The sequence below is a fragment of the Amblyomma americanum genome, chromosome 9 (genome assembly GCF_052857255.1).
Source record: "Amblyomma americanum isolate KBUSLIRL-KWMA chromosome 9, ASM5285725v1, whole genome shotgun sequence".
In the NCBI taxonomy this organism is placed as follows: domain Eukaryota; kingdom Metazoa; phylum Arthropoda; class Arachnida; order Ixodida; family Ixodidae; genus Amblyomma; species Amblyomma americanum.
The window spans coordinates 16622681-16639442 of record NC_135505.1 but is presented as its reverse complement, the minus strand read 5'-3'; the positions used below and the strand labels follow the sequence as shown (position 1 = coordinate 16639442).

The window sequence follows — 16762 nt, the reverse complement described above, 5'->3', positions numbered from 1 at the left end:
GTTCCCGTCGCCCCCTTCGCATGCCAAAGAATGAGAAAAAAAACAAAGGGAAAAAACTGTTCAGAAGCCGCGCACAGAGGAATGCAGCTCCCCCCCAAAAAAAGAACACATGAAGGAATGTCGAAAGAATTCGCACAATGCCTTAATCCCACGAGGAGTCATTGGGGCAGCGAACAGTGCCGGGGCATTCAATCCGCTTCTGCTGTTCCCAACACGTGCAAGCGCTTGCCACCTGTATGGCAACAATGCTAGGAGGGGGGGGGGGGGGGAGTATTTTTGAGTGACCCCTCTAGCGCTATGGTGAGAGTGCCGTTCCCTCGCGGGGGAGGGGGAAAAAGTCGTCGACGCCGCTCCGCGACATGTTTCTGGGAAACAGAGGTCAAAGCTGTACAGGGCAGACATGAACTTTGTGACAGACTGCTTACTTGTCATCATCATCATCATCATAAGCCAATCTACGCCCACTGTAGGGCAAAGGCCTCTCGCATGTCTATCCAAGTGACATTGTCTTTTGTCCGCTGCGCGCACCGTATGCCCCGTCAACTTAATCTCATACGCCCAGCTAACTTTCTGCCGCCCCCTGCTACGTTTGCCTTCGCTTGGAATCCACTCCGTTACTTTTGAAGACCAGCGGTTATCTTGCCCTGCCGAAGCCCATTTCTTCCTCTTGATTTCGACTAGGATGTTATTAAGCCGCGTTTGTTCCCTCAACCACTCTGCCTGCTTCCAGTCTCTTAACGTTACACCTATCATTTTTCTTTCCATGGTTTGCTGTGTTGTCCTTAACTTGAGCTGAGCCCTTTTCGTTAGTCTCCACGTTTCTGCCCCACAGGTGAGTACCGGCAAGATACAGCAGTTGTATACTTTTCTCTTGAGTAAACGCGCAAGTCCGCCCGCTCACTTTGTGAAAGAAGCGTCCTCGCACTGCACAATGATGTAACCCGATGCCACGCAGTTGGCAACTGTACACCTGCATGGCTCTAGCTACCCGCCACTGCGAAGCCACCGCACCCTTGCTGATCGACACGCTAACTTCGTGAATGCAGTTGCCGCACTACTACGGCCCGCGCCCCCCTCCCCCGGCATCTTCCGCATCAGGTTGCAGTCGGATTCGCCGACCGTCTACATAAGGCCATTCTCAACTTTATATTCATAGGTACCTGGGAGACATACCACTCCTTGCACAAAGGGATGCCCCACTGCACTGCAATGGCAGGTGCTGCCACCGGTGGGGCTTTTGCAACCTAACTTCCTCTTCCCGAATTACCCCTCACGATCAATCATTAATATTACATCCACCTGCTGCGGTAATCAATTTCCTGATAATCCACACAATCTGGTGGGCACATGGAGGATTCCATCTTTTATAGGTACCATCGAGTGTTATCACAGACACACACACGGGTTTTCGCGCTCAAGTAAGGGTTGCGCCTTATCGTGCTTTACCTTGAAGCTTCATATATTCGAATCCTTCCGGTATTTTTCCAGTATACTTACACAAGGATCATCTACATTCTGGCTCACCAATGCTTGCATCACCCCTGAGGATTCGAATGAGTGAAATGCTTCCTGCTAATCTATACAGACTATATATACTGATTAATTTTGCTCTGCGAATTTCTATATTACCTTACTGACAGTGCCGCGAATGTTTGCAGTGTTTGTTCATTATTCAAAGCTGCCGGCACGCTGCTTTATAGCTTTGCTTCCGATTCTAGACGCGGCCAGATTTATCCCGACTGGTCGCATCCAGGCAGACCTCATCCTACGATGTTCAAGAACTTTCTAGTAACATTGCACAGTTTATCTCGAAAGTTCGCTATCATATTTAAACTTTAGCACGACCGACAGCGGCGGGCATTCTGTTCGACGACCGCCGAGCACGGTTGTTACTTCGCCGCCGCCGAGTGATTCAGTCCATTGTGGGTGCAAGTCCGCCCAAATAAAGAGTATTGTTTAGACACCATTTTTGCGGCCTTTCTGCTCTCCGAACTGCAGTCACCACTTCGTGACATGTGGTGGAGTTGCGGGGTAGCCTTCCATGTACGCCAGCCCTCTGCGCTTCGCACCCGAGGACGAGCCAGCAGCTCAATGAACCAGCCGACATCTCTATGGAGAGCAGTCTGAGTTCGGGACCCTGCATTGCTGCACCAGACAGCGAAAAGACACTGCTACGAGCACCGCAACCTCGCCAACGATGTCGACACCGATCATTTTTTTGCAACGGCCGCGGGTGCCGTCAACTTTCAATGGATCCCTAGCGAAGACCCCGAAGAATGGTTGGACCGATCTGAGCGTGTGGCATCATTCAACAAGAGGGGTGACACGGCCAAAACTTGACAAGTGTTTTTCTCACTGGAGGGCTCAGCACCTACCTGGTATGAAAACCATGAGTCGTCCCTAACGACATGGGAGCTGTTCAAGAAGAAGCTTTTGAACATATTCATCAGTGTGGTGAGGAAAAAAAGATCCGAACGATTCCTCGAGTCTAGGATTCAGCTCCCGAATGAGCCCGTCCACGGTTAAATCGAAGAGATGAAGCACCTCTTTCGCCGCGCCGACCCCGAGATGACCGAGGAAAAGAAAGTTTACTTTTAATGCGCGGCGTAAAAGAACTACTCTTTGGCGGCCTTGTCCGCCAGGCGCCAAAAACAGTCGACTAATTCCTGCAAGAAGCCTGCGCGATCGAGAAGACCCTCGACATCCGGGCTCGGCAGTACAACCGCCGTTCCTCTGTCTGTGCAGTCTGTCCAGACACGACGACGACCACCAGCGACAACTTGCGGGAAGTCATCCGCGAAATCGTCCGAGAGGAGCTACGACGACTGCTGACATCCTCCGCACAGCCACAAGCAGCGACTCCCATGGATGTGGTGCGGGAAGAATTTCAACAGGCAGTTGGCATCCCGGCGGCCACAGAACCACAGGCCATGACCTAGGCCGCTGCAGCATGCACTCTGCATCCCCAACGAAACCCCCTATGTCCTTTCCGATGTCATCCACTTGTTAAAGAACGCCGCCTCCCTGCCCCCTCCCGCCCGGCCTACGAACGACGCCAAAGCCCAATTAATTACGACGCCTGGAGGACTTCTGACAACCAACCGTTGCGCTTCCATTGGGGTGAGACCGGCCATTTTCTTCGTCACTGCCCATACCGACGTATCGGTCTTCGTGGATTTGCCGTTGGCGCACAACGACCAGGCATCGGCAAACTTCCAAAAGAAATCGATGAGTACGTGCGTCCAGAGGAGTACTCGCCGAGCAGCCTTTCGCGCTCAAGATCGCCTTCAGCCTCCCGCTTTGTGTCGCCACGCCGCAGCTACGCAGCCGCGGTACGAGGAACGTCTCCCAGTCCACGTAGGGGAAACCAAACACAGCAACCCCTGGAGGTGAGGTTGCTCCCGAGCGAAACACCGACCGAAACACCGGCCGCACGAAGGCCCCGCCCCATACACGCCGATGCCCCATACAATGACAACCTCGACCACGACTCGAAACGCCTTCAACACGACGCCGCTGCCGAGAAAAGCTTCGACGACAGATTCTACTGACAATTCCCATACCCGACGAAGCCGCCACCCGACACCCAGAAGCACGTGCAGCGCAAGAGCTAGGACATCCGACTCAAAATTAGTATATCGATGGCCAGAAAGTTACCGCTCTATTCGACACAGGAGCCGATAACTCGGAGATGAATGGAACATTCGCTGCGCAGCTGAGGAAAGTCACGACCGCTTGGGACGGCGTACACATTCGCGCCGCAGGGGCCACCTGATTACGCCATCAGAACGATGCACAGCGAGAGTAACTGACAAAGGACATACTGTTACGTACGGGGTTTATTCAAACCACGACGGGCGACTGACAAACCAGATGGGGTCCAATCTCCAAGCACGAGACGCCACCAACCACCTCGTTCTCATCTTCCTCTCTCTACCCAGCGATGCCGACCAAATAGGCTAGGCATCGCCTCTTCGTGAGCGTCACACATCCCCCTACGCAGCCGAAGCCCGCTGGGCGAGTCAAAAACCACCGCGGGAATGGTAGGGCTTCAGCCGGGCAATGTGAGTCACGTCAGTTTGTGTAGAACGACGGCCGCTTGCCATGAGACACGCTATGCGGTAGTTCAGGTCACTAATTTTCTCAATAATGACATATGGTCCATCGTAGTGGCACAGAAGCTTTTGGTACAGTCCCCGCTTTCGGACAGGCTTCCACAACAAGACCAAATCACCAGGTCTGTAAGTGACGTGACGGCGGTGGGCATCGTAACGCGCTTTGGCCCGATCTTGGGAGGCGAGGATACGAAGGCGGGCGACACGCCGGGCCTCTTCGACGAGACAAAGTGTCTCGGCGATGGAAGGGTCTTCATGAGACTCGGCAGAAAATGGTAGTATGGTGTCAAGGGTGTAGCGTGGAGTGCGAGCATATAGTAGAAAGAAGGGGCTGAATCCAGTAGTCTCATGGCGCGCGGTATTGAACGCGTAGGTAATGAACGGCAGGACGCTGTCCCAGTTTTTGTGTTTCGAATCAACGTACATTGACAGCATGTTGGTAATTGTTCGGTTCGTGCGCTCAGCTAGCCCATTCGTCTGGGGTGGTAAGGCGAGGAATGGCGAAAATGCGATGCGCAAGAACGGAGAAGCTGTTCGACAACGTCAGCGGTGAACTGCCGACCACGGTCACTGATGATAACTTTTGGGGGTCCATGGCGGAGAACTATGGAGCGCAGCATAAACGAGGACACATGAGACGCCGTAGACGAGGGTAGGGCGGCCGTTTCACAATACCGAGTGAGGTAATCAACACAAACCATTATCCATCGGTTCCAATGATAGGATTTGGGAAATGGGCCAAGGAGGTCTATGCCCACTTGCTCGAACGATGCGGAAGGTGGTGTCACAGGGTGAAGCTTACCAGCAGCAATGCTAGTAAGGCGCTTATATCGTTGGCACTGAGGGCAGCTGGCGACGTACCGCTCAGTCGTGGCGCGCATTTTCGGCCAATAGAAGCGGGCCTGGACACAGTAGAGCGTTCGTGCCGACCCAAGATGTCCAGATGTAGGGTCGTCGTGCATGGCATGCAAAACGGAGGTGTACAGGCTCTGCGGAACTACCAGAAGGAAGCGCTGACCCGTACAAGAATATTTTTTCTTCCATAGCAGACCATCTCGCAAGTAGAAGTGGTTTGCACCGGAGGGGTGTTCAGCCTCCGCAAGAAGAGGCCGCAAGGTTGAATCTCGCTGCTGCTCGGCTTGGAATGTGGCGAGGTGGGGAAAACACGGTGAGACTGACGCGACGCAGTGATCAAAATCATCAATGTTAGACTCTGTCTCAGAAAGAGGCAACCGCGAAAGACAGTCCGCGTCAGCGTGCCGGTGACCGCTCTTGTAGGCGACTGTGTAGTCAAACTCTTGTAGCCGGAGAGCCCACCGTGCAAGGCGCCCACATGGGTCATGAAGGTTAACGAGCCAGCAGAGTGCATGATGGTCGGTGACGATGGTGAAAGTGGGTCCGTAGAGATACGAACGGAAACGCTGCGTGGCGAAGACAACGGCGAGGCATTCCAGCTCGGTGACCGTGTAATTGCGCTCCGGCTTACTGAGTGAACGACTTGCATACGCAACAACGTGTTCTTTGGTGTCGCAGCGCTGGATGAGCACAGCCCCGAGACCAACCCCGCTGGCGTCGGTATGAATCTCTGTGGGGGCGGAGGGATCGAAGTGGCGAAGTACAGGGTGGGACGTGAGACGGAATTTCAGTTGACGGAAGGCGGAGTCGCACTCAGGGGTTTACTCGAAAGCCACATCTTTCTGAAGCAGGCCTGTCAGCGGGTATGCGATGTCCGCAAAGCGATGGATGAAACGGCGAAAGTATGAGCACAAGCCCAAGAAACTTCGCAGTTCTTTGACAGACTGTGGTGGCTTGAAGGACTCAACAGCTGCAGTCTTGGCTGGATCAGGTCTGACGCCGTCTTTATCAACGATTTGTCCAAGCACTAACGCTTGGCGCACACCAAAGTGGCACTTTTTAGAATTAAGCACAACACCAGCTTTGCGCATGCAGTCCAGGACGAGAGCTGAACGATCGTTGTGCTCACTGAACGTCTTTCCGAAAATAATAACATCGTCAAGGTAGCACATGCATATCTCCCATTTCAAACCACGCAGTATAGTGTCTATAAATCTCTCGAAAGTGGCGGGCGCATTAAAAAGACCGAGTGGCTTTACATTTAATTCAAAAAGGCCGTCAGGTGTAATAAACGCTGTTTTCTCCTTATCCGCGGGATGCATAGGGATTTGCCAATACCCCGACCGGAGGTAAATAGTAGAAAAGTAGGACGCTGAAAAAAGGCAGTCGATGGCATCGTCGATTCGAGGGAGAGGGTATACGTCTTTTCTGGTGACGGCATTTAGACGTTGGTAATCAACGCAGAAACGCCATGATCGATCTTTTTTTCGAACAAGGATTACTGGGGCAGCCCAAGGACTCGAGGACTCTTGTATAACACATTTGGTTAACATCTCCTGCACCTGTTCATTAATCACCTTGCGTTCAGACGGAGACACTCGGTAGGGCTTTTGTCGGATCGGATGCGAGGCGCCAGTGTCAGCCCTGTGCAGGGTCCGAGACGAGGGGGTGGAAGATGCGCCGCCGGGCTGTGAAAAACCGAACACAGTGAAGTGTCGCCGGAGGATGGCCAACAGAGCACGGCGCTCATGCGTGGAAAGCGAGTTGTCGATCATGCGAAGAAACTGCGACTCGTCGTAAAGCTCTGGTGGTGCAGCGCCCAAGGCGGTGGTAACCAAGGCAACGGATACCGGCGTGTCGTGGCTGCATGACGCAAGCTTGAGGCCTTCAGGCAGAACTACAGATTCTGTCGAACAATTCACTGTCCACAGTTCAGTGTTTCCGTTGGTGACAGAAACCATGGCATGAGGAACCAAGATGTTCTTCTTCATGCAGTTCAAGTGGTTCGGCTCCACAGTCGCATCAAACACGTCGAGAGGGGTATTGGGGCAGGAAACGGGTACGCATACAGCCGAAGAAGGAGGCATGATAGTATCTCGAGTAACACAAAACACACTTTCTTCACAGCACGAGCCTTCCACAAGGCCAGAGGTGGAACATTTACCGACGTTGAGCTCACCGGTGTGACAGTCGACGTTAGCGCCACACAGCTGCAAAATCACAATATCACAATATCTATCCTGCGACCTCCGTTGTGCTACGGCAATGTTATCGAGAAGTGATCTTGGGTATAGATTTCATTATTGAGCATCAGGCGATCATCGACCTGCGATACAAGCTAATCACGCTTTCGACGGATGAGGCAATCACTTCGATGAGAACTCTCGAAAATCACATTGCCCTGAGTGTCCTGGAGGAAGCAGTGATCGTCCCACCCCATTCAAGCGTCATCGTAACCGTAGGCGCCATGAAAGCCATTAACTCTGAAGCCATCATCGAGGGGAACATGCAATTGCTTCTAGACCAAGGAATCAGCATAGCAAGAGGCATCGCACATTTCCGCAATGGGGAGGCCGAAGTACTGCTGGCCAACTTCAGCGAAGAATACCGGCGCATTAACAGAAGAACGACGATTTCTTTCTTCGATGAAATATTCGACGTACGAGAGTCCTTCGCCCTCTCCGTCCCATCTGCAGAAGATTTGCCTGATCAAGAGAATTCGCCCACTTTCGAAACCAAGGCAGCCCTGCCCCTTAACAGACAAAACCAGATCCGCAATCTGCTTCGAAGCTACAACGAGTGTTTTTCGTCATCGCCGAAGGTCCGACAAACGCCAATTTCCAAGTATCGCATTATAACCAATCAGCACGCCGGACTTCTCCGTCAAGGCCCCTACCGTGTTTCACCGCGAGAACGACATGCCATTCAGGACCAAGTGGAAGCAATACTTCGCGACGACGTCATCCAGCCTTCAAACAGCCCATGGGTGGCACCGGATGTTCTAGTGAGAAAGACGGCGTGCTTCGATTCTGCGTTGATTACCGCCGCTTGAACACTATAGCAAAGGAGGACGTCTACCCCTCCCACGTATCGACGACACGCTAGACCGGCTCTGTAGCGCCAAGTATTTCTCACCGATGGACCTCAAGAGCGGTTACTGGCAAATTGAGGTCGATGAAAGAGATCGAGAAAAGACCGAATTCATCACTCCGGATAGCCTCTTCCAGTTCAAGGTGATGCCATTTGTCTGTGTTCCGCATCAGCGACGTTTGAGGAAGTAATGACTACAGTTCTGGCAAGCCTAAAGTGACAAATTTGTCCGGTATATTTAGATGACGTCTTTTTCTTTGCCTCGAACTGCGAAGAGCACCTCAAAAGCCTTCCAACAGTGCTAGACACCATCAAGCCGTCTGGCCTAACCTTCAAGGCAGAGAAGTGCCACTTTGCCTATGAAGAGCTCCTGTTTCTAAGCCACATCGTTAACAAGGAGGGAGTACGCCCAGTCTCGCACAAAACAGCTGCTGTCGCACTGTTTTCAATGCCAGCCGATAAAAAAGCCGTGCGCAGATTCCTCGGACTTTGCGCGTATTACTAACAATTTGTCAAAAACATTTCGCGCATCGCGGAGCCTCTTCCCCAACTGACGAAGGCAGACTTGCCATTTAAATGGGAAGCTCCGCAAGCAAAAGCCTTCAAAGAGCTGCAGCGTCGTTTACCGTCCCCTCCGATCCTCGCGAAATCTGATGAAAACGCCAATACTGAAGTTCATAACGACGCAAGCAGCGTTGGCCTAGGCGCCGTCCTCGTTCAAAAAAGCGACGGGCTTGAGTAAGTATCGGCATAGGCTAGCCGTTCCCTTTCCAAGGCCGAGGCTAACTATTCGACAACTGAGAAAGAGTGCCTTGCCTTAATCTGGACTGCGTCGCAAGTCCGCCCCTACACTGCTGTGCTGGCTTTTTTCCAATTTGAAGACCCTCTGGCCGCCTCGCTCGATGGAGTCTGGGCCTCCAGGAGCTTGACGTCCCCATCGTTTACAAGTCAGGACGCAAGGAATTGCGTGGATTAACATGTCAAAGGACATGGTTAATTGGAGAGACATGGGAGAGGCGTTCGCCCTAGAGTGGGCGTAGTCAGGCTGATGATGATGAAAGACCAACAGACGCTACAACCTACGAAGATGCGACGCGGAATACAAGCCAGGAGACCAAGTCTGGGTTTGGACGCCCATTCACCGTCGTGTATTGAGCGAAAAGCTTTTGCGCTGCTATTTAGGACCGTACAAGGTTGGTCGTCGGCTAGGTGAATTGGATTATGAGGTCATCCCGGACGCCATGACTGAATCCCAGCGACGCCCCGTACGACCAGCATTTGTCCATGTCGTCCGTCTAAAGCCCTATTATGCGCGCTAAAGGACGCTGTGTTTCCGCACTCTGCATTTATTTTCTTACCATCTGTTTTATTTGTCGATTGTGGCCTTATTCTTTTTAATGCATCGGGTCGATGCTTCTTTGAGAGGTGAGGAATGCCCAAATCTTTGCAGTGTTTGTTCATTTTCCAAAGCTGCCGTCACGCCGCTTTACCACTTTTTTTGCGATGTAAGACGTGACCAGGTTTATCTCGATTGATCGTATCTAGGGAGAGCTGATTCTAGGTTGTTTCAAAAGGTTCTAGTACCTTTGCACGGTTTATTTGGAAAGTTCGCTATCAGCTTTAAATTGAGCACGGCCGACAGCGGCGGGCATTCTGTCCGACGACCGCCGAGCACGCTTGTTGCTACGCAGCCGCCGAGTGGTACAGTCCACTGTGGACGCAAGTCAGTCCAAATAAAGAGTTTTGTTTAGGCACCATTTTCGCGGCCTTTCTGTCCTCCGGACTGCAGTCATCACTTCGTGATAATAGTGTCTTATATCGAGTAACTTTTACGAAAGCGTGCCTGGTGATTTGGTTGAGTGAAGTGTAAGGTTGTTATGATTCTATTAGAGATTACCTTGTAAATGTCTGGAAGATATCTATAATGACTGCACAGCTATCATAGTCCTCCATAAAGCCAGCAATATAATGCCAGTAAGGAAGGGTGTCATGCAGGGATACGCGATCTCGCCAATGCTACTCGCCGTGATTTTACAAGACGTATTCTGAGGCATGGAGTGAGAATTGTTCGGGATGAGTCTATGGTGAATACCTTAGTAATCTGCGACTCGCTGATGGCATTACTTTGCTAAGCCACTCAGAAGATGAATTGCAAAGCATGATCAATAAGGTACACTGGCAGAGAAGAGGGGAGGGTCTAAAAATTAGCATGCAGAATAACAAAGTAATTTTTAACAGTCTTGCAAGAGAACAGCGGTTCACATTTGGCAGCGAGGTGCTGGAAGTGGTAACGGAATACGTCTACTTAGGTCAGACAGTGACCGCAGATCCGAATCGTGAGAGGGAAATAACTAGAGAGATAAGAATGGAGTGCAGCGCATATGGTGGCGGAAAATCTTCAAGCGCCGACCAATCGTTAAAAAAGATGACGTTTCGGCCCCGGCTTACGGGGGCCTTGTTCACAATGAAAAAAAGACAGGAGTGAAGGTTTCATGTTATGACGCAAGCAGCGGGAGTATATCGGGGGTAGATTGCCTTCGTTGCGATTAAGCGTGTTTGCCGTCGTCTCAATATAAAAAGATTCTAGGTAAAGCCTTGCCGTCTTGCTCTTTTCTTTTCAGATTATCTTAGCGCCGTCCCAGTCGATGTCATGGCCCTCGGAGATAGCAAGATCAGCCAGTGCGTTTGTTGCCACGCGCTTGTTCTTGGCATCATTGTGGTGCTGCTGCAATCTTTTCCGAAAATCACCTGTTTCACCGATATAGACATGCTCACAATCAGCGCAGGGAACCCTATACACGATGCCCGGGAACTTCTTCTTTATTTTGTCTTTCACTGTAACCAACGCGTGTCACAGCTTCCGCGTGGGTACATGTGCCACGTCGACTTCGTACGACTGGAATATGCGGGATAAACTTTCACTTACTTCGGGGACGTAGGGTATCGGAATCCTTTTCTTCTTCTCTCGCTGGGTTTGCTGTGGCGGCGGGTGAGCTAGGCGATTCTCGGATTTTTTTTTAATAAAAGAACTGGGATAGCCCGAAGCCATCAGGTCGCGGCGAACGGTGTCCAGATCTGTCTTTTTCTCTTCTAGCGTAGAGCAGAGGTTCTCCGATCGGCGCACAAGCGAGGCAACAACGGACTTCTTGTGACAGGTCGGGTGTACGGAACTGAAGTTGAGGTACATGCCAGTGTGCGTGTTCTTCCGGAATACACTGAAATATATTCCAGGGCCGTCGCGTTTCATCAGAACGTCCTTTCTTCACAGAAACTGGATGACGCTGAGCTCTCAGTGTTGAGCCTCCGTCTCAATTTCAATTTGGGATCAGAGCCGGACATAAAAAAGATGGTATGCGCCGTGGAAACTACGGTCAAGAATGTGGAGCCTTTCCGTCGCGACGAGGCACGCACCCGTGTCGTCAGCGTACTGTCCAAGCTGAACCGCCATCAAGGACTTAATCCTCTTTTGCCCGAAGAAAGAAAGGCACTAAAAAGATTGCGTGGCGATGAGAAAATCGTGATCCTGCCCGCGGACAAGGGAAACGCAGCGGTCGTCTTGGACAAACGAGAATACGTGAGCAAGATGACGAGCATGCTGGAAGATGAGAGAACCTACTTGCCACTAAATCGGGACCCCACTTCAAAGGTGCAAAGGGACTTGCAGAAACTTTTGGCTGATTTCGTTTGAAACAGGTCAGCGCTAAAAAAGACAAACACGGCAAGAGAACGACGACACAAGGGATGAGCGCTACTAACAACTGGTTTTATTTTTCGCTTCAGGGAAAGTATTTAAAGCCTTGTCACATCATATCATGCACACAGCCAGGGGCGTCAACATTTTTCCATATCAAAAAAGTTAAGATATATATCTCAACACAACAAGCCACAAAGAGCGAGTAATCGACAGCGTGAATAACAGAAAAGGAAAAAGGAAGAAACAAACAGGACTAATAAAAAAATAATCAGTTATTTTTTAAACGCGTCTCAAGATATGCCCGCTCCGCAGAGAACAACGTTATTGAGGCATCGCTCACACACTGATCTCGTTTTTTGTTTATGTGGAAAGCTTCCAGCAAGACTCTGGATGTTCTGCTTGCGCTTCTGCCTAGAACCTTAGCCTCGTTAAATCGTGGCACACATTTGCACTCCAGAACATGCGAAACTAGGTTCGCCAGCTTGTCTTTTACCCTCAAGTTTTTTGCATGTTCCCTTAAACGATCGTTAAGGCAACGTCCCGTTTGCCCGACATAGCACCTTCCGCAGGAAAGGGGGATCATATACACAACTCCTAGAGCACATCCGATATAGGCTACTTCATGTTTAGTTTTGCATCCACGCTCACGTTCGCCGCAAATGCGCGGGCACAGCTTCGCCAGCTTATTTGGCGCCGAGAACACAAGTGGCACGTTGTGCCTGCTGGCCACTTTTTTGAGGTTATGCGACACCTTATGTACATAAGGTGTCACCTCAGGCATTGTCTTCGCGCGTTCCGCGACAGCCATTTTTTGTCGGGCACCAGACTTCTTTAGGAGGGTTTCAGCAATGGCAACTATGATCGAGCAAGGGAAGCCTGCAGCCAAAAGGCGGTTGACCTGATTATTAAAGCTAGCATGCATTTGGTGTGGACACGACCTGCGAAACGCAGATTTCAGACAAAGCGAAGCAATAGCTCTTTTCACAGTCTTAGAATGATTTCAGTCGTAGGGCAATAGCTCTTTGTTAGCACGCGGGAAATAGGCCCAGCAGGTATGTCCTTTGCACAACCTCAGCCTCAGATCCAAGAAACGTAATTCGTTGTTGTCAGGAACTTCATGGGTAAAACTCGGGCCTTTACCATGCTTCTCAAATGTTCTTAGGACCTGTTGGATGGAGTCTGCGAATGTGGAGTCATTAGTGGCTTTTAACAGAATTAAAAAATCGTCTACATATCTGAAGACCTTTAAAACAGGGCCACCAATAAAATCTTAATCCAAAAGGCGATCAATGCATGCTAAAAAAAATGTGACACAAAATTGGCTCCACACATGAACCTATACAAACACCATTACGCTGAAGAAAAGGTTGCTTGTTAAAAGAGATAAAAGTGACGCTGAGATAAAATTCTAAAAGCTTTAAAAAATTGTCAAGGGACATACCAGCTGAAGACTGAAAGGAAATTTCGCCAGTAACTTCAACAGATTGTGCTAGCCGGTTCCTTTTAAAGAAGCTCTCGGTGATCAAGGTGGATGATCCCTTCGAGACAAAGACGTCCCAAAATGTGTCAGATTACATTGAGGACAATAGCCAGGTCGGTTACGCATTTTCTGTTGATGTCGAGGATTTGTTTTATTCAGTTCCTCAAGCCGAACTTTTAGTTGCTTCGATGTCCGTTTTGAGAACAGGCCTCTTCTCTAGGTCACAGAACTGGTGCCGGTGCTGAGTGCCCTCGGCATACACGACCTGTTCACGGAGCGCGCCCAGCTGTGGGGCGCGGCGGCCGGCGAGAAACGAGTGTCACTGATGCGCCACGCCGTCGCCTTCGAGACGGCGCCGACGGGAGGTAGCTGCAAGCCCAGACCACCCCCGCCGGCGGCCGCGGGACACTTTGGCAACCTCCTGCGCAGTCTGGGCTCGGTGTTCAAAGTGCCACAGCCGCGGGCCCGGCTCTTCACCGTGGACCGTCCCTTTGCTTTTTTCGTCACTTGCGCGCGCCCGGACGCTGTCATGCTGCTGGGCTCGGTGCGCAAGGTCGCCTGGTGACCAGCGCTCGAAGACATGGCCCTGCAGGTGGTAACTCTAGCCAGGGAGTTGCAGACTTTGTCTTCGATTAATTATTATGTGTTTTAGTTTTACGCTGCAGTACTAGTGTTAAGACGCTTAGCGGTTGCAAATAAAGTTTCTATGAATAGAGATTTCCTCCTTCCCTGAACTGGGGCATGAGTTGAATTGATATTTTCTTCTTTTTCTCTGTTGCAGCCGTAAAGATGATTTCCTGCTGTGAGGGCCCTAATTTACATGCAAAAATTTTTATCCAGTGATGGTGTTCCAGTCGCAAGACCGAAGTTTCTACCATGAAGTAGCAAATATTTGGAAGCTTCTCTGCAAATATAGTTTTATCCTTTATTTGCAGCACACGATTTATATCCGATAGCTAGGAGGGCAGGTTGGTTCTACATTTTTAAAAATAACAGAACGGAAAACGGCGCTTTTTCCTGTGCGTTCTACCCTTGAAGTCCCCGTTTTCCGCGCTGTTTTTTTATTATGATTTATACACAAGAACGGATATTTGGGCTAGTTGGTTTGGCTTCGTTTTAATAAACAGCCCAAACTACGGTACCAGAAAGACAATAGGACGGGCGCTGACTATCAGTTGACGTTTTTATTTCAGATGGCGGGAATATATAGCCTTTGAAGGCTTGGGAACAAAATTATTTAGCTATTGCTGTATAAGTAGCAACCTTCTGTAATATTGTGCTCATATTTCTATGTTTTGTTACATTGTATAACCACTCCCCTCTATAATGCCGTATGACCCTGAGGGTATTTTAAATAAAATAAAATAAAAAAAGACAATTGTAACAGGTACAACTCATGAAAGGCGATAGGAAAAGCACGTGCTCCACTCGGCTGCTAACAACAAGATGGGGGATGTGTGGTGAGAAGAAAAAAACACAAAAACAAAGCAAAAAGGGCCAACAAAAAAGGTTTCTAAGAAGCGACTACTCAAAGCTAACGTGCGACTTAGCGCATGTCAAGGAACTGGTGATTAAGCAGTGTGATTTTCTTTGACAACAAAGTGAGGGATGGTGAGCGAACACAGGCTTTATTTTTCGTAGGAATAATAAAGGTTTCCCAGATTTTGCGTGCACGCTAGTCGTGATACTTCTTTAAGATGCGTGTTTGGTTAAGCAATAAAAAAACATGACCTCACTTGGACATAACATGTTAACCACATAATAAATTTTTGCTAACCGTGCTCATGGGTTATATACGCCATAACCTTTCCCTCGCTTCTCCCCCTATTAAACAACTTGCTTTCCAAACGTTTGTGCGACGCAATCTGGAGTAGGCGAATGCTATTCTTGACCCACACCACAGTAACCTTACTAACTCCCTCGAGTCGGTTCAGAACCGTGCAAATCTATTCATTTTGTCCAATTATTGCTATGATTCTAGCATCTCAGCACTAAAAGCCGAAATAAACTTAACCACTGGCCTCACGCTGTAGGATAGAGCGCCTTTTTCATAATTTTTGCATTCTTTGCCTTCTGATAACCACTACACGAAGAGAGCCCACCGCATCGCCCGCTCCAGCCACCGTAATGCAGTTTATCCCCCCCCCCCCCCACCCAAGCCATGCAACAACTTTTCAGCAGTCATTTTTCCTGCGCACAGCACAAGACCAAAATGGCCTGCCCACCGGAGTTACCACCATCATCGACCCAGTAACAATCAAGGGCTCATTGATAACGATTCATTGTGATTTCTATGTTCTTGTCTTGTATTTTTACCTTGTATTTGTATTTTTGCCACCCCCTCATGTTATGTCTCAACACAAGGCCCTTGAGAAATCAAATAAATGAATAAATAAACAATTTTCACAACTGGCGCATTGAATAGCAAGGTTGGAACTTGTTGTGGATCCAAGAGAATTGCGGTGCTCTGCGCAACGTGTCACTGGTGCACCTTCCGGTTTATCCTACATACGATTTTCGGCAGGACAACAAAATTTTATACGCAACATGCGTTTTACACTGCGTAAATCTTTCCCTGTGGCTTGCACCACACGCTACAACTGGGGCCTCATAAGAGTTAACCTGTCTACAAAGCGTCACGATCTTGTCAGGTTCCGAGAGTAACAGATGGACTCCTATCCTTCCTGCTGTTTTCTTGAGTCTGTGCGCGTAACCATGTAAATATGGAATGACAGCACTTCGTGAACGCTCGACGTCTGGGAGCTCTTTACTTGAGTGTTGGTGACATACTTTTAGTAGTTTTGATGCAGATTCCACAGGAAGTCTTTAGGAAATCCGGCGAATGCAAGTCGGCTCTCTTGCGAGAGAAAGCGTACACAATCTGATGCGAGCATGACCAGCAAAATTAATTCTTCGTGACAGGGGTAGTTATGGCTCGCTTTACAAGTTTGGAGTGCGCAGAGGTAAATGGGAGCAACCTTTTCCGTGAGCGGAGCATGTAGTGACAGAAATCATGTGTTTGTGAAAAGACAAGCTGAAAATATAAAGACCGGAGCTGGTTATTCGCAGGGAGTACCTATATTAAGGTGAGAACATCGAGGCAGGAGTAAAAAGCTGCACTTATGCCTTGCATTTCATTAGCCCACCTCCGACATAAGCTCATCGTTGCCAAGGCGTACAAGATGAGTTAAAGTAACTCCTGCGGTGTTACAGAGATTGATTTTTTTTCATAGACAAAGCTCCGGTAGACCTCAGTAATCAAGCAGCGCATCGTAACCGTTCAATACGCATGACCTCTCCTCCAATGTCCCTATTCACTCTAAGCCTGACAACGTGAAGCTAAGACGTATTAAGTCCAAGAAATGCTTCGGGACGGCGTTATTCAGCCGTCAAACAGTACATGGGTGTCTTCTGCTGAAGAAAAATGTTGGCAGGTTTTGGTTCTGTATGGATTACAGTCATTTGAGTGAGATAACTAAAGGGTGTGTACCCCAGCCCACGCACTGATGATACGCTGGACTGAATTTG

The 16762-nt window shown here is 49.6% G+C and overlaps 1 protein-coding gene across 1 annotated transcript in view; it reads left to right on the top strand.

The window, feature by feature from the left end:
* LOC144105185 (iris-like) overlaps positions 1–13810 on the top strand; it is a 43533-nt gene extending 29723 nt beyond the window's left edge. Inside the window, exon 4 of the mRNA XM_077638338.1 lies at positions 13455–13810. Within this exon, the coding sequence (XP_077494464.1) occupies positions 13455–13799 (345 nt within the window). The 3' untranslated portion in view covers positions 13800–13810. The remainder of the gene's footprint in view (positions 1–13454) is intronic.
* The last annotated feature ends 2952 nt before the right edge of the window (positions 13811–16762 follow it).